The 24,670-nt window shown below is 35.6% G+C and overlaps 1 protein-coding gene across 1 annotated transcript in view; it reads right to left on the reverse strand.

Moving 5' to 3' along the window:
• Positions 1-24,670, reverse strand: part of Slc30a9 (solute carrier family 30 (zinc transporter), member 9) — a 74,817-nt gene that overhangs the window by 37,383 nt on the left and 12,764 nt on the right. The window contains exons 3-7 of the mRNA XM_005391923.2: positions 17,664-17,723; positions 14,328-14,427; positions 12,187-12,279; positions 11,718-11,800; positions 6,410-6,468 (exon numbers count right to left, since the gene is read on the reverse strand). Of these exons, the coding sequence (XP_005391980.1) occupies positions 6,410-6,468; positions 11,718-11,800; positions 12,187-12,279; positions 14,328-14,427; positions 17,664-17,723 (395 nt within the window). The remainder of the gene's footprint in view (positions 1-6,409; positions 6,469-11,717; positions 11,801-12,186; positions 12,280-14,327; positions 14,428-17,663; positions 17,724-24,670) is intronic.

The raw sequence follows: 24,670 nt of genomic DNA on the forward strand, positions 1-24,670 counted from the left end.
GTGTGTGTGTGTGTGTGTGTGTGTGTGTGTGTGTGTGTGTGTGTGAAAAAAATGTTTGTTTAGGGTAGAAGATAAAGATTTCATTAAAAAAAGGGTTTCAGAAATTACAAAAGGGACAAGTCAGAGAAGGAAGGAAAACAAGATTTTTAAAATCAGAGTAGAATGTTATAATAAAGAAATTACCTAAACTCAAGTAGCGCTGAGAAAGAAGGTTGCAGAATCAGGGAAAATGTGTTGGAACTACGTCAGAAATAATGACAAGGCCCAAGGAAATATAATAAGAAAATCAAAATCTGAAAACATAAATCACAAGGAATCACAATCCACAACCCTCCTGGAAAGCATCCTGTAAAAGCTGCTCTTAGGTCCCATAATAAAAGCAGTTAGACAACTGCCTCCTTTTAAAGATCAGAACAGCAAAAATGCTGGTGAACTTCCCGCATAGGACTGCTTTCATTGCATCCCCCAGGTTCCAGTATGTTGTACTGGCATTACTGTTTAATTGTAGAAACTGTCTAATTTCTTCTTTAATTTCATCTGTGACCCACTAGTTGTTCAGGAAGGTATTAATTTCCATGCATTTATACAGTTTTTGTGGTTTCTTTGGCCATCAATTTCCTGTTTCACTGCACTATGGTCTGCTAACATGATGTAAAAAAAAATTCAACTCCCTTGCATTTACTTATGCATGTTTTATGAGCTAGTATGGGGTGTATTTTGGAAAAAGTATTGTGTGCAGCTGAGAAAAATGTGTATTCTGATGTTGTAGGGCAGAACACTGGGAAATTTATTGTGGTAAAGTCCCACATCAGAAAAAGTGTGAGCTCAAATAAACAACCTCAAGCTTCTGGAAAAATAAGAGCAAGTTAAACCCAAAGCACATACAAGGGAGGAAATTATAAAGATCAGAGCAGAATTAATGCAACTGAGACTAAGAAAACAATAAAAAAAAAAAATCAATGAATTGAAGAGTTTGTTCTTTGAAAGATTAAATAAAGTAGACAAACCCCTAGAAGACTCAAATCTATGCAACTAGGAATGAAGGGTGAAATCACAACAGATCCTGCAGAAATGCAGAAGATGAATACCTACTTTGAGAACCTCTACTTTAATAACATGAAAAACATAGAAGAAATGGACAGATTGCTAGGTACATATGAATTACCAAAGCTGAGACAAGAAGACATAAAAATTCTAAATAACCAAATTATCAGTCAATGAAATTTAAGATGTAATTAAAAACCTACCAAGAAAGAGAAGCTCAAGTCCTGAGACTAACTGTTGAATTCTCCAAGAAATTTAGAGAAGACCTAATGCTGTTACTTCTCAAACTCTGTAATGAAATTCAAAGGGAAGCAATACTCCCACCGGAGGGAGGGCCCCCGGCGCACGGGGAGCCTCGGGCGGGGAGCGCCGGTCTTCGGACCAGTGGCTCACTCCCTGCCTCGTAGGCCCCTGGAGGGAGGGTTTCCGGCGCACAGGGAACCACGGGTGGGGAGCGCCAGTCTTCTGGCTGGCTAGCTTCCTGCCTCGTAGGCCCCCAGAGGGAGGGCCCCCAGCGCATGGGGAGCCATGCGGCAGCGAGCGCTGTTGCGCACCGGCTCTTAGGCCGGCCACCACCGCTCAATTGAGATCTATCATGACACAGAGAAACAGTGACACAATTGGCCCACCATGCACCGGCTGTAGATGCCCACCCACGGACATTTGTGAATCATTCAAACTTTGAACAACCCCTGGGAATACATGCCATACAACATGCCATTCTTGCTCCTGCCATTGAGAACCAGAAAGGTCCAGAGCCAGCGGAGAAGCAGCTGCTGAACAGGACTCAGAGAACACGAGAATGCAGACTAAGCCCACGGAGTTAGAGGTCCTGTGGACTGGGGTCACGAGAGCTGCTTGGAAGCTGTAAACCAGGAGGACCTTGCACAATACCTGCAGAGACACACTGGAAGCCATTCTTCCCCTGACAGTACAGGCTGTGGTGGAGCTCTGGAGAAGTCTGCAGCAGGATTCCTTCTGCCTGTGCTGACAGCTGGGGAGAGGACACTAACTGGTTGTGGGGCCCCAATGTGATGGGAGGCTAGAGAGAAAACGCTACAAAAGATGGCTTTTGCCCCAGATGGCTCACTTGATTTTTGACAACCCTGAGGCTGTAACTACTTGTTAGATCCTTCTTGTGTATCTGTCTTCCTGAGAAACCACTTTGAAGATACCACCATGTATTACAGCAGTCATTGATATTTTCCTACTAATCTATCCATAACTCTGTAATGTTTGTATTGTTCCTATCCTATTTCATAAATGGATCCATGTTTATTATGTGTTTCCTACAACAACCACTGAGAATTATTGAATGATTATTCAGTAGGTCACTCATGTATAGTTCTATTTATATTCTTTAAAAGCCACTTTGAAGATACCTAAGTATAGTATAACAACTATTGATAATCTCCTACCTCTTTTGTCTGTAACTCACTATCATTTGTCTATTTGTTTTCCTGAGAAACTATCTTGTAGATAACAATACGTAAAACAACAACCACTGATAATTTCCTACCACTTTGTCTGTAATTTGGTAAGCCCCCCCTATATTGTTATCCTTCTTATACTCTTTAAAATAAAAAAAAATGTTAATTCCCTACCACTCTGTTTGTAACTCTGTAATGTCTGTACTGATCCTATGCTATTTTGTAAAATGTTGTCAGTCTGTTAATATTTTCCTCCTTTTATTTCTAAAATTAAAAAATAAATAAATAAATAAATAAAAATTTAAAAAATTAAAAAAAAAAAAAGCAATACTCCCAAATTCATTCCTGGAAGCAAGCATTACACTCATAACAAAACTGAAGAATGACCTAACTAAGAAAGAGAACTACAGGCCGATCTCCCTAACGAAGATAAATGCAAAAATCCTCATTAAGATACTGGCAAACAGAGTACAGAAAATTATCAAGAAGATTATACACCATGATCAAGGAGGATTCATCTTAGGGATGCAGGGATGGTTCAACATACACAAATCAATAAATGTAATACACCTTCTCAATAGAACCAAGGACATAACCACATGATCATCTGAATAGACGCAGAAAAAGCATTTGATAAAGTCCAACACCCATTCATGATCCCATTCACGATCAAAAAAACAACCTACAGAAAACTGCAATAGATGGTCTTTATCTCAACCTGATAAAAAGCCATCTATGACAAACCAACAACTAGCATCACACTAAATGGTCAAAACTGAAAACCTTCACTTTAAAATCAGGAGTAAGACAAGGATGTCCACTATCACCACTTCATTATAGTTCTGGAAACATTAGCCAGAGCAATTAGACAAGAAAAAGAAATAAAAGTATTAACGATAGGACAGGAAGAAGTTAAATTATCATTACTCACAGACGACATGATACTCTACATAGAAGACCCCAAAAGCTCCTCAGAAAGACTTACAGATTTAATAACCAAATTTAGTAGCATAGCTGGATACAAAGTCAGCATTCAAAAATCAATAGCATTCCTGGACACAAATAACAAACTCACTGATAAAGAAATTAGGGAAATCATACCTTTCATAATAGCATCCAAAAAAATAAGAAATACTTAGCAATCAATATAACGAAGGAAGTAAAAGACCTTTACATTGAAAACTACAATACTCTGAAAAAGGAGATCAAAGAGGATATCCACAAGATATCCCTTGCTCTTGGGTAGGAAGAACCAATAGAGTGAAAATGGCCATACTTTCAAAACTTTTATACAGATTTAATGCAATCCCAATCAAAATACCATTATCATACCTCACAGAATTAGAGAATCCTAAAATTCATTTGCAAACAAAGAGACCTAGAATAGCAAAAGCAATTCTAGACAACAAAGGCAAGGCAGGAGGCATCACAATCCCTGACTTGAAATTATCTACAAAGCTACAGTATGGTACTGCCAAAAAAAAACGACCCAAGGATCAGCGAAACAGATAAGATGCAGACTCAGTGAAAGGAGTCATTGGTGAGGAGGTAGTACGCTATTTTTGACAACCCTTAGGCTGTAACTACTTGTTAGATCCTTCTTGTGTATCTCTGTCTTCCTGAGAAACCACTTTGAAGATACCACTCTGTATTATAGCAGCCCTTGATATTTTCCTACTAATCTATCCATAACTCTGTAATGTTTGTATTGTTCCTATCCTATTTCATAAATGGATGCATGCTTATTATTATGTGTTTCCTACAACAACCATTGAGAATAGTTAATGATTATTCAATAGGTCACTCATGTATAGCTCTATTTTCTTCAGAAGCCACTTTGAAGATACCTAAGTATAGTACAACAATTATTGATAATCTCCTACCTCTTTTGTCTGTAACTCACTATCATTTGTCTATTTGTTTTCCTGAGAAACTATCTTGTAGATAACAATATGCAAAACAATAACCATTGATAATTTCCTACCACTTTGTCTGTAATTTGGTAAGCCCCCCTATTATTATGTTATCCTTCTTTTATTCTTTAAAACAAAACAAAACAAAAACAAAAACAAAAAAACAGGTAAGATGCAGAAACAACTCCATACACACTCAGCCACCGTGTATCTTTGACAAAGGAGCCAGACACTTTCACTGGAAGAAAGATAGCCTCTTTAATAACTGGTGCTGGGAAAACTGGCTTTTCACATGCCAAAGATTAAACATAGAGCCCTATCTCTATGTACTAAATTAAAATTGAAATGGATCAAAAATCAAAACATAAAAACAGAAATACTAAATCTGTTGGAAAACAGAATAGGTAGATCCTAAGGGAAGGCACAACAAACTAGAATAGTTTAAAGGGAAAATGTATTAAAAGGACAATGTGAAATTATATTATTGGAGGTTAGCTACTGCTCTGATGACAAAATGCTTTTGGCAGAGCCAGGACACTGTGACTTCTGTATCACTACCGCAAAGTCTATGACGCAGAAGAATACAATGGAAAAAGTGTCTGGTTTAGAAATAAGAAAAAGCGAAGGATACATTTAATTTCAGCAAATGACACTAGCCCTTGTATGTTTTAGAGAAGCAACTGCCTTCAGTATAAAAGCATTCTTAAAGGGAAAAGGGAAACCACAAAGGAAAATGAAATACTGATTCTACCCAACTATTACACAAAATGGAGAGGGGGGATAACAGAGAGACGTTCTATTCAAAACCTGGAATATTCAAAAGCTAAGGAGTACTAAGTCTTCAAAAGGGTTCTAGTGACACAGACTTTACAAGTCAACAGCTACTTCTAAAAAATATGGGGAGGATGATTGCCCATGTGAAACTGATACAAGGACAAGGAATCACTTCCCAAGAGCGGCAGGTGTCCCTGGCCTAAGTTACTCCCTGCAAGAGGCAGGGGCAGCAGCCCTTGCAGCACTAGAGTGCCAGTGTAGGCTCCTAGCCACATGAAGGCTCTACCACAGAGGAAAGTTCATACTTTCAGTCTAGCACTGCAGTGCCAGAAAGACAGGGCTCAAAGGGGAAATAAAAATGAACAAACCTTGAATTAAAAGAATAGGAAAGAAAAGCATACCAAATAAGATTTAATAAAGTTGTCACTGTTGCCAAACTCTAAACTTTGTAAAAAGAGAGCAATGTCTCAAATGGCATCCAGACAGAGGACGATTAGGTACATGGATAGCCTTTTCCTCAGATCTGGCATTAACTTCTTGACGTGAGATCTTTTCCGGCTAAATTTAAATAGGAGGTCAATTTTAGCCCCAGACGGTTAGTATCTTGGAGATATTGGTCACCTTCTTAACAGCCATTCTGGTGATGTCAAGGGATCAAAGTCCAGTTCCATACACTGTAAATCAAATCATTTTAGGTCAGAGATCATCTATACATTTATTCTTTCAATGGAGTAGGAAATAAGCTCAACAGTTCAAGAGTGAGTGAGAGAGTACAAAGTCTGAGAAGAGAGAGATATGCAATAGTTATTCCACACAGTGAGTGGAAGGTAAGACTGTCAAGTCATACTGAGTGTCCACTGATTTTGCACAGTCAAGAGAAAGAAAGAACCATCACACTGGCTGTATAATTTTCTCCTCCAAAGACCGAGCTTCTAAAGAAAAGCAGAGAGCTGGCAGTCTGAATGCTTAGCCAGGGTTAGGACTGGAGAAAGGACAAATGAAAGTGAGAGTGTAGGTGAGACAGAAATCTTGCTAAAACCTAAGAATACAAAATCTATTTTGTTTATATTTATACGCTTAAAAACATTACAATTTTAGTAAAATCAAAAACAAACTGATGCTAATTCAGTACATTACAATGTACTCAATAAAATCTTGGATTACTGTCACAAACATGTTAGAATTTCGCTGTGGACTGGTATTAGGATTTTGCTGTGCAACAATATGCTATTAGAAAGATATACTTACTTTGGTGTTTCCCAAGAAATCTCTGTATTCTCTCAATATTTTTTGGTTTCTAAACAGCCCTGTAAGAATCAGAAAATAAATTTAAATCAACATATTCTTCAGATAGTTTAGATTACCATAACTATTCTCTTTATGTAAAATATGCTCTACTAGCAAAAGTATCAAGTTATAAGAAATTTGCATTACAATCTGATTAAAAATTGGGTAAGCTGGGCATAGTGGTGCACGCCTGTAATCCCAGCACTTGGGAGGCTGAGACAGGAGGATCATCTTGAGTTCAAGGCCAGCCTGGGCTACCTAGTGAGTCATTACAGTAGAATTTCTTTTATTTTTTATTTTTTTGGTTTTTTTTCCAGTACCAGGAATCGAACTCATGACCTCACACTTGCCTTATTTTAAATAAACTATTGTTATTCCCAATGTCTCAACTTATCAAACTGGTCTCCTCTAAAGACTGTTAGTCCTAGACACATTTCCTCAGAAAGTCTAGCTAAACATGACTTAATTAACTCACCACTGGAAAACAGCTTTCCTTGCTTGGCAAACAAATGAGCCTCTGTCTGCCTGTCTGTCTGTCTGTCTGTCTATCTATCTATCTGAAGCCTGGATACCATATATGTAGTCTCTAGGCTAGATTTGAACTTACTATGCAGTCCAGGCTGGTCAGGGCTCACAGTTCTCTGCCTCCGCCTCCCAAGTACTTGACTCACAAGGCATGTGATATCATGCCTGGCTTCAGCTTTTTATTTTTTGGGAAGAAATTCTACTGTAATGATATGCCACTTTAAATTTTAACTTTTCTGGCTCTTGCCTTCCTGTGAGTTAGAAATACTAAGATGAGAGATTAATCTGGCAATGTTAATAGACTGCAGTCTTGTAGCTCAGCTTTAGTGTCACCACACAGTAAATACAGTATGGTACTTTGTCAGCAATTCAAAAATAATCTAGGCTCAATGGTAGCATCATACTAGATAGCTACTTTTCTAGTTGACAAGACAGGTATTAAAATATATTTTTAAAAAGTATAAAATATCATAAACAAGGATGTCCACAGCAGTAAAAACTCAGTGAAGTGGATCGGAGTTACTGCTCTTCGTCCCGCACTGAGCAACAGTACAAAGTGAGAGGAACACCACAGATAGTCTCTGTTGGAGCTCCTCAACTCTGCTGCTGACAGCACAAAGGCAGGCATACACAGTATATAAATAAATGAGTGTGGCTATGTTCTAAGGTTTTTTTCTATGTAGACTAAAACTTAAATTTCATGTATCATGAAATATAACTTATTTGGGGTTTTTTGGTCAATCATTAGTATAAATATAAAAACCATTCTTGGCATATAGATTACACAAGACAGGCAGCAGGCCATAATTTTCCAAGTTGGCCTACTGAAGACAGATTCCACAGCATCAGTAAGTTCACTGAGAACCAAGGACACAGGTCGTTACAAGCTATCCAGAAAGACCCCTCTTACTAAAATTAACTAGACTAAGATTCAAAAACCATAAACAATTAACACAGAATTGACAATTTTAGAATTAAACTTGCTAAAAATTAACAATATTCAGACACTGACTGACATAGAATGCTAAAAGATTCCTTATGCCTCTTTGGTGAAAAGGCCTTAAACCGAAAATAATTATGGTAAGAACTAGAATGGAATGGCTCTTAGTTCATGTTGGAAGACCTAAAATTGCAAAGCACTGTGAGAAACCTAATCTAACATCAAATGAAAGGAAGAAATATGTATCACTAAAATTAGACAATTAAGAAATAAGAGCTTTTGACAATCATATAAGCCAAAATTTATTAACTTCTCAAATCCTAAGTATGTCTAGCTCCTTTGTAATAAAACTGATAAAAATTACTGTCATGATCATAAGGAATATGAACACAAGAGAACACCAAACTGAAAAAGGCAATCAGAGCCACGATACTCTTCTGGAAAACCCAAGGATGCTCAGTCACATCCATTAATCACTTAACAGATAAAATATAATAAATCTGATTACTGAAGAAAAATGTGTACATTCTTCATAGGCATAAGCATCCTCATCTCCATTGAAGTCCTATCTATGTAAGTTCCTCAGGGTAACAGAACTGTAACTCCAATGAGGGTACTTATTTCCCCAGTAGAATATGTCCTGTTAAAACACCTGATTATATTCTGTGCTAGCACCCGTATTACAAACTCAAGAGCTGAATAGTACATCAAAATTTGTAAGGCTTCTTGACCCCAATAGGTATTGTATCTATTGAAAGTAAGTATATCACTTTGGTGAATGTGTCACCCTCTTTAGCATATCTGCAGATAGTCAGTAACTGCTTGCTCCTTCTGAGAGGCCAAAACTCATTAAAACTAGGATTCACCAACTCCTTCATATTTTTCAAAATAAACATAGTATTTATAAAGGACTTGGATTTTGTAAGGAAATCTACAACTTATTCAATACACAGGTAAGGGAAAATTGTAATTCTAGGCCCCTCAAAATCTCAGAATCTACTCGTTATTCCTAACTGGTCTGGCTGGAATGACACAAAGTGTTTTCAAATTTACTAAGAAAAGGAAGCAGCAACAGAAGGTCACTCACTTTCTTTGCCAGAAATAAAGCTATATGAAACATCTTAGACCTCCAACCACAGGGAAACTGAGAGATTATTAAGACTGACATGTTATTGGAGGCAGTAAATAACTTCACTATAATATTCCACAAACTGACTAAAAAAAATCCTGATCATTCAGAGATACATATTAAAATATTTACAGATGAATAATATCATTTCTGGAGCTAGTTTCAAAGTAATCTGGTAAGGTGAAGGTTTGTGAGGGAGAAACAAGGTTAGGCATATGTCAGTAACTGTAAAGCTAGATGGTGGGTACTTGATGGTTGTACTATCCTTAGTACTTCTGAGTATGTCAAACTTCCTCAGTAAAAGGACAGGAAGGCCAAAAAGACAGACGTTGAAGACAGATGTTAGAACATTTAAAACTAAGTACTGGGGCTGGGGATTTAGCTCAGCAGCACAGCGCCTGCCTGGCAAGCGCAAGGTCGTGAATTCAATTCCCAGTACTGGAAATAAATAAATAAATAAAACTAAGTATTAAAATTCACCAAACTCACTAAAACGTATTTTGAAAGACGCATGATCTATAAGTGAGTAAAGAACAGATATAAAAATTATTACAGAAGAACCTGGAAAAAGCAATAACCAGAAGACAACTGACCTCAATGCTAATCACAGAAATTCAAAATTAAGCAAGCATTATCTGTTGTCCATTAAGTACACAAAAAAAAATAAAGCACGGTTAATAGCCAGCATTGGAAAGGGTACAAAAAAACAGCCACCATCAAATACTGTCAGTGCTGATATAAATTGGTACTATATTCCCTTTGGAGAATAATTCTTCAAGGTCTCTCAAATTTTAAAATGCCCATGCCTTTTGACCTTAAAATTCTATTTTTTTTTTTTTTTTGAACCAGGAATCAAACTCAGGACCTTGTGCTTGCCAGGCAGGTGTTTTGCCACTGAGCTATATCCCTGGCTAAAATTCTATTATTAACACTCTACACCACATAAATATCTGTAATAGTCTCATGTGATAAGAAAGGAAGAAAGGGAGGGTGGTTGGGAGGGAGAGAGGGAGGGAAGGAGGGAGGGAGGGAGCGAGGGAGAAGGAAGGAATTAAGGTATAAGGGTGTAACTTAATAGTAAAGTACCTGCCAGCAGGCACTGAGTTTAATCCCCAGCACCACAGAAAGAAAGGGAGGGAGGGAGGGAGGGAGGGACAAAAGTGAAAAAGTCTCAGGATATTTAATAACATATTCTTTATATATTACTGAAAAACTTTTATGTATTACTGAAAAATAATTCTTGCTACACCAATACAACAGAATACCACTCACCTTTTAAAAGAAAATGAGATAAAGATGGATTTCTATATGGAGAGTCAGAATAGTTACCCATATACTGCTGTGTATAAACGGCAAGATGTAAATGTTTATAGTGACATCCTATTCATGTTTAAGTGAAAAAAATGCATGTAAATTTTTTTTTTGGTACCGGGAATCGAACTCACGACCATGTGCTTGCGAGGCAGACACTGTGCTGCTGAGCTATATCCCCAGCCCCTGCATGTAAATTTTTAAATGCATTGAATATATTCTGAAAAGCTATGTACCAAAATGTCAACAAGTTAACTCAAGAAAAGAAAGTAACAGTATTACATATTACATATATATGCATATTGCATATATGTAGTATTACATATTACATATAACAGTATTACATAAAACAAAAGGAAACTTTTAATCTTTGTATTCTCGTAATTTTTAAAAAATAGTACTGGGGACTGAACTACTTTGACTGAGCTATACATGCCCAGATCTTATTTTTTATTTTTCAAAATTCTGAGACAGAGTCTTGCTGTTGCCCAGGCTGGGCTCTAACTTGTAATTTTTTTGCCTCAGCCTCCCAGACTGCTGGGATTAGAGGTGTGTGACACTACACTTGGCTTATATTTCTGCAATGTTTTTTTTAAATCATAAGTATGTATCACATATAATACACACATATATAATGATTAATACACATATAATGAATAATTATTTAAAACGTATTTCATATTACTCTAATCCCAAATTCTAAGATCACTTTGTCACTAAACTGCTAGCTGTTTAAATTCCTGACAGTCTTCTTTGTATCTACATCTGAAGCACTAAGCACAGCTTCTTATTTATAATGCGTGTTTGATAAATATCTGCTGAAGGAATGAATTTATGTGGTGGCTGGGTGAAGAGCCCATTCTGTAAGAAACCAGAAACCTCTATTTTTTATAACCAGTACAACTTTAAATCACATCATAAATTTAGGTACAGCCAGGCATGGTAGCACAACCTTGTAATCCCTATACTCTGGAGCCTGACGCAAGAGGATTGCAGTGAGTTCAAGGCCAGCATGGGCTATACAAGTAAGGTCAAGGCCGGACTGCACTAATAGAGAGACACTGCCTCAAAAAAATAAATAAAATAAATAAATAAATAAATAAAAATAAGTAATTTTTGGTAGTTCTATGTGTCACAGAAACCACAAACTATGGCTTCTCTTCCTTTCATATTCAAAAAACTATCAAGGGGAAAAAAAAATCAAAAACCTAGATCTTATCCTTTATAAAATAATTAAATCCCCAAATGGAAACTGGTAGTTGCTGGAACCAACACGGCCAAAGCCCTAAGGCATGCAAGCACAGTGTACAGCTACTGCAGGCAGTTCTTCCCCATCTGTTACTTTTTAACTTGAACATACTTACGTTCTCTGTATTCTATTTCTGCTTCTTTACGCAGCTTTTTCTCTCTAGCAAGAGCTTCAGGACTTCCCCAAACCTCCAAAGATCTGTGCATACACACATACCACCAATGAGCAATTTTAATGACTTTATGGTAATTTATATTTAAATATAAATGAACTACTATAACTAAACAGAATCTTATAAAAAAGGGTAAGATCTTTATAGAGAAATCTAAAGCATTTAAGGAACTTCACTAAAGTAAATATAAACAATAAGTAAAATTTAAAAATTATAAATTATGGCATGTATTTAGTTAACCAGTACAATCAGTGTACAGATAAATTTGTTACTAGTACAGATAAACAAATTTGCAAATATAAAAATATTGTTTTTTAAAATGTCATTTTAAGAATTCGTAATTTGTCTCAAATGTCTCTTTATTTATCCCAAATTTGGCTTGTAGTTTTTTCTAAAATAATTATGCTCTTACTTGGCCTCCACATCTGATCTCAAATATACAGTAAAGGACTCAGTATCTTCATGGGGACTTCGTCGTCTGATTTTTCGAAGCTGTTCTAGATCACTGAGAAAAAAACATGTTGCATTTATTCAAAGTACATACAGTTTATCAACTAAAAGAATTATTAAGGGCAGGTAAAAATTCATCTTCATTTTAAAAGAATATATCTGTAGAGCTTTTAAAGACCTTTTTTTTTTTTTTTGGTACCGGGAATGGAACTCATGACCTTAGGCTTGCCAGGCAAGCGCTTATGCCACTGAGCTATATCCCCAGGCCTTAAAGATCATTTTAAAGATGGCATTTCTGTGTATGAAAATGGTATAGAGACAATAAAAAAAGCTTTTTTTTTGTTTTTTGGAAACAGAGTCATGCTGTGTAATCCAGGCTGGTCTTGGACTTACTCTACAGCCCAGGCTGGCCTCAAATTCACACTAATCCTCAAGAATTATTTGTGATGTTCAAGAACGTAATATTGTATGTATTTAACTCCCTCATCAGTGCTTGTATTTTATCTGCTACAGGCACACCACCACCTCTAGTGTATGAAAAAAGTCTTAAGTGAAAACACTAGAAATTAGAATATGATCTTCATATTAAAGATTTTAAATAAAAAATTTACAAGTCATTTGTTCACATCTAGATTAAGGTTAAGTGTTTATATCCACTCAAGGGTATCAAGTCATAAAGCCTGTGTGTCAATTAGGTGCTAAATATTTTCTTTTTCTCAAATTCTAAAACATTTATATATTTATCAGGTCACTGCTAGCTAAACATTTGTTATCTTCCTAAGGAAATTTTTAACAGCAATGAAAAGACCTATAAATAAAAAAATCACTGACAACGGAATGTCATTAAGTTACAAATTAAATCTAGATTTTAAAAAAAATCAACAGCCATTACATATTACTAAAGAAGTTTGGGCTAGATATGAAAAGATACGTATTCTAATTCCCTTCCTGTCACTGATTCACCAAATGAGTCATTTACTATTTTTCCTGGTCTACAACTTCGAGACAGCAGTATCGTGTGTGTGTGTGTGTGTGTGTGTGTGTGTGTGTGTGTGTGTGTGTGTGTGTGTGTGTTTCTTCCTGTGTCTTTGAGATAGCCTCTCACTGTGCGGCCCAGGACAGCCTCCCAAATGCCGGGGTTACAGGCATGCGCCACCATGCCCAGCGAGACAGCAGTATCTAATCCATCTAATTAAAGAAAATGTGCTAGCACCAAATGAAACACTCCATCTGAAACAGAATATAATTTTGTGGTAATGTTATTATAATTGTTTCAGTAGTTATGGAAGTCATGCAATTATAGAAACATGTATTTCTTTGACCATGAGGCAAAGGGGAAAAAACAGATTATGTGGGTTCTCTAAATGGCCCACAAAGGACAAAGAAAAGTTTAAATCTATGATAAATACAATTCCAATAAATCTCTCTGATTGTGAGAAAATGAATAACAGGAAATATCAGAAAGTAAAATTATACTCAACAGAAATCACAATTATGAGTATGATCGTTAAATATAACAAAGTTTTCTACTCTGTGGGTCAAAAAAATAAAAACAACAAAATGTATAAGGACAAATATGCTAATAATCTTATTGATAACTATGCCACATCCCACTATAATAACAGAACTCCTAAGAATTGTGTGCAATACAGAGGTTTTAAAAAATTTGCCTTATAGATTTAAAACTCTGAGAGACTGAAATTGATCATGCTTAAGCAGAATTCAGTTTAATAAACTAACAATTTTAACATTTTTCACTGAATAAAAACATTTCTCCAATTTAGGAAGGAAATTTTGGGAAATTGTGGGAAATTTTCTACATATGGATGGTAGTACGACACAAATTAGGCCAGGCATGGTGGCACATGTCTATAATCCCAGCACTTAGGAGGCTGAGGCAGGAGGATTCCCATGAGTTCCAGGCCAGCCTAGGCCACACAGTGAGTTCAAGACTAGCCTGGACTACACAGGAAGACGCTGTCTCAAACACTAGAAAAAAAAAGAAAAGAAAAGGAAGAAAGGAAGGGAGGGAGGGAAGGAGGGAAGAATGAGCTAGATTATTTAGATAAGGCACACTACCACATTTTTTAAAAAGTACTGTACCTGGATTTGAGGCAGAACTCATTTATTGCTCTGACTCCAGTGATGAAATTATTCTGAGTGTATTTTGATCCATATTCCCTTTTCTTAAGAACTGCTTTGACTAAACCAAGATACAAGAAAACATGTAAGTATGCACACCAAAGTCATATCTGAAGATGAATGTGTGTTGATATTTAAGTGAGGTCACTAATAAATTCCACTGGAAGTTGATCTTTCTTCCTAAAATGCTCCTCCAGGCAGGTTGTACACGCCTGTAATCCCGGCACTTTGGAGGCTGAAGCAGGAGGATGGATCACTGTGAGTTCAAGACCAGGCTAAGCTAAATAATTCAAAAACAGCTTGAACTACATAGGAAGACCCTGTTTCAAAAAACAACAAAAACAAAAAAATGCCAAGTGCAGAAGAGGGTGGAATCTCATTGCAGCCATCTAGCTTTTATTTGAATAAACTCAACTGTAACTTATGCTAAAATGATAAATTTTGTCTAGTGGACAATTTGTATAAGTAGTATTCTTTAAATCATTAAAACAATTCAAGTCATTTAGGCTCTAAACAAAAACAAAGTTTCAATAAAAAATTACAGGCTAGTTCACTTTTTTCAAACAATGGGGTGAAACCAGCATTTTATAAAAGAGAATGCAATTAAAGAAATTAAGAATAAATACTTTTTGTGAAAAGTTTTGATTCAAATTATATATAATAATCTATACTTTTGGGGTCATTAACTAGTATTTTTTGTGGATTATAGTCAAAAAAGTTTAAAGCCATTGGACTATTTCATGTGATGTAACAAAACTGAAGTAAATTAAGGAACAAATTTCACTGATCAAAAATTTCATGGTTTACATGTTATAAATAAATATTGCCTTCTAATATATTATTTTCCTATTGTCAAATATCAAAATACTCATGAGGATCTAGGAATATAGCCCAGTGACAGAGAACTTGTCTAGGATATACAAGGCCCTGGGTTTAATATCTAACACTGGGAGAAAAAATCTTGGTTCATGCCTATAATCTGGCTACTCAGGAAGCTGAGGCAGGAAGATCACAAGTTTGAGGTCAAGCCAGACAATTTAGCAGGACTCTGTCTCAAAACAAAAAATAAAAGGGGCTGAAGATATAGTTCAGTGGTAGAGCATCCCTGGGTATGCATAAACAAAATAAAATGAAAAAACCCAAACAAACAAACAAAAAGCACACCTGCTCATAAAAGATAAAGACTGGCAATGCCACATGGTGGCACATGCCTGACATCTCAGCATTTTGGGATGCTGAGGCAGAAGTGTTACAAGTGTGAACCGAGCCTGGGCAATTTAATGACTTAGTGAGACCCTGTCTCAAAATTTAAAAATTGCTAGGGCTATATAGCTCAATGCAAAAGCCCTAGGTTCAATCTGTAGTCCAAAAGAAGGAAAAAAAAGAAAGAAAGTAAACACTGGGGACTGGGAATGTAGCACATGTGAAGGAAGGCCCTGGGTTGGATCCCTAATATATACATATTAAGAAAAAAAAAAAAAAAAAAAACAAGGTAGACTGAACGGGCCTAGGCCTCAGTCAAGGTATACACCTGTAATCTCAGCACCTGGGAGACTGAGGCAGGAGGATCCCAGCAAATATGAAGCCAACCTGGGCTATATATTGAGACCTTAATCTAAAAAGAGAAAGTAAGGATTGCAAGAGACACAAATAACAAAGTACCAAATTGGCATTAATTATAGTCTATGAGTTAAGTTACACCTATTAAGTTATACCTGTTCTATGTTAATAAATCATTATGAGACGAGGCTTTTGGTCATGTGATATAGACAAGCAAACATCTGAAGAATAAGAGCAAAACAACAAAAACTCTACATACTGTTTCAAACTGGCATTTACTTCATATTCTATGTTCCTGCATGTTAATCCCTAGTAACACACCTGTATGTTAATCCCAATCTTCCAAGTTAAAAGAACAAAATCAAGCCTAAAATTATCATGTTAATGGATGAAAATAATCCTTTAAGAAACACATTATCTACAGAAATAAAATGTACATATATAAGAATATTTCAAAAATAAAATTCAATATAAAAACCAAACCCACGGCCAAGGTTGTAGCTCAGCAGCACCAGTGCCTGCCTGGCAAGTGCAAGGTTCTGAGTTTGATTCCCATACTAAAAAAAAAAAAGACTACCTACCTAAAAACCAAATCCTTGGCAGGCATGGGAGCACACACTTTTAATCCCAGAACTTGGGAGGCTGAGGCAGGAGGATCACTACAAGTTCAAGGCCAGCCTGGCCTACAAAGTGAGCTCATGTACAACCTGAACGGCATAGCGAAACTCTATCTCAAAAAAAAAAAAAAAAAAAAAAAAAAAAAAAAGAACAACAAAAAATGCCTAACCTCAAAAAAAAGTATATGGAAGTTCAGATTCTGTTTTGCATGATTTTTAGGTCCCCCGGCTACCTTCCTCCAATGACCTAAAACTCAAAATGCTCGTGAGCTCTTCTACAGCTAAGAGAAGAATAATACCTTCTTTTAAAAGATGAGTTCTTCAGTGGCACAAGCGCCTGCCTGGCAAGTGGAAGGTCCTGAGTTTGATTCCCGGTATAAAAATAAATAAATAAAAAGATGAGTTCTTTTTTAAAAAAATAGTTTAAAATTTTTCCTCCAAAATGCCTAGAAATTTCTGTTTGCCTATCCTGGCCTAGAGTATTGATGATGATTGTGATGATAGTAACGGGTATCTCGACATCCACTATTCTTAATTTTGGCTATCTGCTATCCTAAGATATCTAGGATATCTGCTATCCAGGATATCCAAAGTTATCCGAGAAAAGAGGCCTCATTTTTAGCACAGTCTTACAGGGGAGACAACTAAGGCTCAGAGAGGTCAAAAACATAGCCCAAAGTCAGACAGAGGGTAAGCTCAGGAGCCACAAATTGAACTAGTTTTGTACGACACCAAAGCCACAGTGCTCTGAGTCACATAGTTAGTGTCTCCACAAAACAGCTGCTTTGAGGATAAGAACCCTGACACGTTACATAGAGCAAAGCTGCAAACAGAAATTACTTCAATATTTAATTATCCCCTTCAAAAACTATATATCAGATGACTATTCCAAAAATGATAAGACTTGATTTAATGGTTTTGCTTCTTTTAAAATAATTATGACCAAAATACAAATAAACCAGTAGAAAATTAGCTTATAAACAATAAATTCTTATGGACAATCTATAAAAGTGAAATAGTACTGTATCCTTCAAGTGTAACTATAAACATATCCATACTAACATCTTACATATTTCATTAAAAATACTAGAATAAAAAAAATAGAATAAAATATATTTACCCCTTACTTGGAGAGGTTCTTGCTTTAGTGGAGCTTTGAGTTCTGCACCTATATTTTCTGCTGTAAAGTTCATTGAAACAAGTTTACATTAGTTGTTTCCACATTAATCCATAAACAATTAAAATTAGCTAATTTAATCTGTAAATGTATAAAAAGATAATATTATCATAGTCCACATTGGATTTATCCTATGAGTGTAAGAGTAGTTAAATACTACAAGAGTGAGTCATTTCTCTCACTAACAAATTAAAGGAGAAAAACTACACAATCATTTCACAAGCTACAAAGAAAAGCCATTTAATAAAATACAATAGCCATGCAAATGGCTTTCAAAAAATTAGGACACAAAGGAATTTCTTTAAAGGATAAAATAACTCCACAACAAACACTGTATTCAAGGTTAGGTGGATTCCTGCAAAAGAAGAAACAAAACAGGATGCACAAAATTCTTCTACTTCCAACTGTCTGGAAACACTATGCAATGAGGCAATACTGACTAATAAATGGTGCGCGACAACTGTACAGCCCTCCACCCACAATACATAAAATCTAGATACAGATAAAAGGAAATAAAACAATCAAGCTGTGATATGTACATGCACCTATTCCCAATTCCCCCGATGAATGTATTCACTTTGTTTTACAAACATCTGCTAATAAGAGGAAAAAAAACAACAAAAATAAATAAATTCAACTCTACCTCCTACAATAAACAGAAATTTCCTACTACGATAAAAAAATTTTCAGGTAGATTTACTATTTAAATGCATGTACATGCCTCATAATAGACAGTAAAGTATTTTCATGGTCATGAAAGAGTTCTTAAACAAAAATAATGCTACATTAAAATCAGCATTATCTGTTTATCAAAAAATCCCACATTAAAAAAAAACTCAAAATGAGAAAAATTTTTCAACAAGTGGAATCAACAAAGGACTGGTATCAAGAATATTTTAACAATTCTCCCAGATCAATCATAAAAAATGAGCAGAACTAACTTACATAGAAAAAGAAATACAAATAACTAATACATATATAAAAGGTGATTACTTCATTATTAATGGCATACAAATGCAACTACAAAATGCCATTTTACAACCATTAGATTAGGAAAAGTGAAAATATGACAACATCTAATGTCAGCACAGATATGAAGCAATGCACTGCTGGTCAATGTACAAACAGGCACCATTACCTTGGTAAAAAAGTTGGCATTACCTAAATTGGTAGAATGTAAGCAATAGGATTGACCCTGCAGTTCTTCTAGATCAATATATCAGGCTTCAAAAAACCCTTGCAGAAGGCCCCAAGAAGAGAGGTACATGAACAGAGCAGCACTGTGTTCTGTTCTTACAAACTAGAATCAACCCAAGTGCTCATCAGTAAAATAGACAATTCATGTTATATTCATACATCATTTCGTATAGCAGTGAATAATGATAAACAATAATGGCTATCTGTCTGTGAGCTCTGTGTGTCAAGTACTACCCTAAGCACTTTTTATGCATAACTCATTTAATTCACACAATGGAACTGAATAATGCTTACTCTAATCATCTCCTTGAAAAGTAATGAACCATGGCCAGGTGGGGTGGTGCACACCTGTAATCCCAGCACTCAGGAGGCTGAGGCAGGAGGCTCACCACAAGTTCCAGGGCAGCCTGGGCTACATAGTGAGATCAAGGCCAACCTGAAATGAATAGCGAGACCCTATCTCAAAAAACAAAAACAAAAACCAAAAAACAAAAAGTAATGAACCAGACACATACAATAATAGTAAAGATAAATCATAAATAATAGTAAAGATAAACAAAATCTTTTTAAATCATGAAAGAACACATATAATAACTATCACAACAAACTTCAAAAAACAAGCAAAACTAAATAACTCAGAACATGTACAAATATAACAACATGTACAAATATTCTAGTTCTGCTTGTTTTCTGAAATCAAGAGCCTGAGGCCCCAAATTTAGGACAATGAAACAGGCATACAGTTGTGAGGAGGATGTCGTCAAATAGGGGAAAAAGTTCTCAGGTTGAGTGGTAAATTTCTAGACACTGATTTCATTCTCTCATTTACATACTAAAGAATATTACAATGTATACGTACTAAAGATTTTCTAATAAATATATTTACCCTCATTAAAATTTACACCCTTACTCAATAATAACAGGTTTTAAGATCTGGGGATGTAGCTTAGTGGTACAGCATTTGCCTAGCATGTATGAGAGCCTGGGTTCAATCTTCAATCTTCTTTAATTAATTAATTAATTAATTAAGGGTTGAATCATAGCTAACATTTATTCAGCATTTAATGTACCATATATAGTCCTGTATAAAATCTTGTGTACTTTATGCATATAACTTCATTTATTTCTACAAAACCACTCTGACACAAATACCCTTCATCTTACAAGAAACTGGGGCAAAGAGAGGTTGTAACTTCCCCCAAATCTGTCATGCAGCTAGTATTTTAAATGTGGAGGCACAGTCAGGACAAAAACCCAAGACACTTTGATAAGCTTATGCTCTTCATCATCTTCCAATACTACCTCTGTATTTGACTTATGGATAGGCACTGGATTTATTTTCTTAGGGAAAAAAAGAAGAGGCTCAGTGTGATACTGGATTAGCAACAGGAAGATCACTGGAAGCTCCTGACAAGAGCAGTTTTCACAGAACAGTAGACATGGAGTAGGTAGAAGAGACAAAGGAATACGAAGTGGGGAGAAGTATTTGGACTTTGAGGAGGTAAATGGAATCAAGGAAAGGTTCACTGTATTTCAGAGGTGAGAATAATGCACCGAGGAAGAAATGGCATAACAGATTAAGAGGATAATCACAAAAGCAAACTCCTTCAGCATATGAGACAGCACTGAATTAAGAATACTGTATACAGGAAAACTCTGAAAGTGCAATTAAATAAAAATTAAACTGGGTGTGGTGGCCCATGCTTGTAATCCCAGCGCTCACGAGGCTGAGGCAAGAGGATCACTGAGAGTTCAAGACCAGTCTGGGCTACAAAGTGAGCTCAAGGCCAGCCTGAATGAACTACATAGCAAGAACTTGTCTCAAAAAGACAAAAAAAAAAAAAAAGTTCCCACATATTTACAATACGAATGAATTTAAATGACAAGGAACACATTAAATCTGATCACTTTTTGTGGTACTTTTAGACAACTACAATCTTAATGTCTATTTCATTTACCATCTTTAATTTTTTTTTTTTTTACCTTTTCAATATCTTCCTCTTACCTATCCCCCACTTGCTGGTTTAGAATTCTTAAGATTACATTTCTACTGTTTAATGGAACATTCATACTTTCTTGTAAATCTTCCTAAAAATCTATAAAGTTATTTGGCATCTACGTCTCAAACAAGAAAAATATTTTTAACTACTGAAAACTCCTTTCATCTTACTAGTATTAAATATTAAGTGTTTATTATGTCCATTATCAATACTTAACTTTACTAACCTCTTTCATCCATTTCTTGTTCTTCATTGTTTGTTTTGTATTTCACCTCTTCTCTCCCCCTGAAGCTTTCTGCATCTTGTAGGTGGGTTGGCTAGTGACATTTATCTTTATGTGTGTGATAATATGTTATTTTTGCTTTACTACAGAATGATTGCTATGATTAATATAAAATTCTACAGTAATATTTACTTTTCCTTTTTTCTTTCATGGTCATTACTACAAAACACTCCCCCTTTTGCTGTCTGCATACTGCTACACATAAAACGTCCACCTCAAAAGAGCAGCAACTGGACTTCACACTATGATTTCTTGGCAAGTTTAGGCTGGGATCTTCGCTGAATCTGTGATTTCCCTGTAAGGTATCTGGGGTAGATTTGTTTTTGCTTATCTTGCTTAATATTCAAAAGGCACTTTCTTCAGGATTCCTATACACCTTAAAAAGTAAATTTCAATTTACTAATTCTCTTAATGGCTATAACTATTTAACCTACTAAATTTTTATTTCAGTGATTCACTTTCATTTCTAAGATTTCTAGTTGTCACCTTTCCATATCTACTTATTCTGGTTTTACTTCCACTAGTTTGTGTTTCAAACGTTCTTACACTTCTTAATGGACATAAGTCCTTCATTTATACTGAGAGTATTTTAATACAATTCAGGCCATTATTTCATCTGGAGTTAGAATTTCTTGATTCTGTTGGCTTTCTCAGCATTAGGATTTCTCATATATTTTTAAGTTTTGGGGTTTGCAAACTAAAAATAGAAATTTCATTTGACCCCGCTATAGCTCTCCCAGGTACATTATCAGAAGAGTTAATGATGTCATACCACAGTAATACATGCACAGTGCAATTCACCATAGTTCAACTCTGGAACTGCCTATAAGCCCATCAACAGACAGATGGACAAAGACAATGTGGTGTAAATACACAAGAGACTGTTACTCAGCCATAAAGAAAGAAGTAATGTCATTTGCAGAACAATGGATGGATCTTGGGACCACAATGTTAAGTGAAGTAACTCAGAAAGTTAAATATTGCATGGAAACAGGAGAGTTTAGTTGCTAGTGGTCTTCCTGCCTCTCAAGACTAGTGGAACAGCCTCCTTGTATAGGCATAGGTGGACAAGTTCAAATAGCGAGCTCAACTTCAATCTATGGCTATGGATGTAGCATGCAGATCTATGACCCCAAACAAACAAACCCTGCTACTGACTGCTTACATACCCAGAGCCCAGATGTTTCTGTTCCATTTTTAAGATAAAGTATGAGGGTTTTTTTTTGCCTAGTTATAACTTCAATTTTTTAAATTTACATTCTACCCAGCATTCCTCTGAGTGCAAAGTAGAGTGGATACCTCAAAACATGTACTCACAATGTACTCACTTGCCAACTTGATCACAAGTTTTACCTATCCACTGACTTCTTTCAAGACTTATATGAAAAAGCACTGTGTGGTGGCACACACCCATAATCCCAGCACTCATGAGGCTGAGGCAGGAGGATCGTTGGGAGTTTGAGACCAGCCTGGACTACAAAGTGAGTTCAAGGCCAGCCTAAACTGTATAGCAAGACCCTGTCTCAAAAAAACAAAACAAACAAAAAACTTATATGAAGGAATTAAATGCTAACAGACAAAGCAATTACAAAGGCCAAACTCTCTTTGAAACAAAAACAAAAAACTTTACATGTAAGTTTTAGTATATTTCTTGGCAAAATTAAAACTACTGGGAAAAATTACCGTATACAGTGTATTATGGCATAGTTACTGTAGATGTACAGAAAAATCTAAATTTTTATAAACCAAATCCTAAGTAGGTTATAATCGTGTACTGGGTATTTAAAGATAAGATTATTGAAAACATTTCTACTTCATGAATAACTGTAGACTATAGTTATTAGACATTAGTAAGTTAAATAATTATGATTATTATTAGTGACACAAGGGTAGGAAATTCTAAGCATCTTTATCTACAGAATCTGTATGTCAAGTTTTTTTTTAATTTTCCTTTGGGAAACAGCACAGCACAACGGGAAGGGGAAAAAGGTGGAGTAGTAAGTTTTCAACACTCATTAGTATCTGAACAACTGAAACTTACTGTCTGAAGTTGCAAATACCACCCTTCTTTCCACAAGGATTATTCAATCAAATCACATAGAAAAAGTTTCTCTAAGATGAGTACTTCTGAATATTCTCACTACAAACTGTCTAGATGTTGCTAAATATATAGTGTTATGAAGTGCAAACAAGAATGTTAGCAAATGACTCAAACACACGTATGAATATTTATTTTGCTCACCACCATCTTATAAGTCACACTGCATCACTGGTGTAGAATAATCTACCCAGTAGCTTTAGACATTTGTTTTAAACTCAAATCCTGGCTGTTTGCCACACATCTGCTATCATTAGGAAAATTAAAACTAATTTTACTAAAATTTGAAACATGTGAATGCTCCTTAAAAATTTAAGGATGCCTTAGCAAGTCTGCTTCTTAATGAGCTGTTCCTGACTTCAGCATGTGATCTGAATTATTCAAAAGTCAATCGCAAACAGTATACAAATTATCTTTCAATCAAGCAATTACTTGGTATCTAACTGATGGCTAACAAGACCTAATTTGGCCTAAGCAAATCTTGAAAAGAGCCCAAAATAAAACTGTCAATAAACAATATATTTCTAATATATGAAAATAACATTTTTATTCCAGCCAAATAAAAAAAAGAATCCTAGTTATGAATGTCAACTTTAAAGATTTTGTATAGTGAAACCAACATTCAATATGTTTGCCCAAGTCTATAATCATTTAAGAATACATTGTTATATATTAAATAATATATTAATATTTTACCATTAATTATTTGTTTCATCTTTACTGTGCTCTAACAAACATTCTTAATTCTAGCACCTGAGAACTTAATACATTTTCCATTCCTTCTTCCTATAATATCCAACTATATTTGTCTCAGCAGTTCTCCACCGTAACAAGATAGAGAAGAAACTGGCTAAAAGTGCACAGGTAAGCCCACAGAGGACTGGATGTAGGAACAAGAATGAAAAATAGACCTTACTAACATGAACATTTTCTCAGAAATCCCTAAGACCTTCTGTAGACGTTCACTAAGAAAGCTAGGCTTGGGATGTTTATTCTTCAAATACTCTAATCTGATACCATATCTTCCTTGGTTTTTCACCAGCCATTCCTTCTCAAGTCTACTGTGCACCAAATCTTACTCATCTTGGCGATTTTATACTAAAGATCTTATCTCTTCCTCCTAACCACTCTCCCTGCACTGACTTAAATTCGTGGCTTTAGTTACCATCTGTGTTTAGCACAAGAATTTTAAATCTTTACCCCCATGTTAAACTTCATGCAGTCACTCATTTACAAATATTTATTAAGCCCTTACTGTGTGCAAACCACTGCTGTAGGCACTCAAGTTCCTGCTATTGTGAGGCTTGCAATGAGTGTAAGATAAAGAAATAAATGAAACACTGAAAATATCAGTCAGAACAGTGTTGCCTAT

The sequence above is a fragment of the Chinchilla lanigera genome, unplaced genomic scaffold (assembly GCF_000276665.1).
Source record: "Chinchilla lanigera isolate Chin_1 unplaced genomic scaffold, ChiLan1.0 scaffold00042, whole genome shotgun sequence".
In the NCBI taxonomy this organism is placed as follows: Eukaryota; Metazoa; Chordata; class Mammalia; order Rodentia; family Chinchillidae; genus Chinchilla; species Chinchilla lanigera.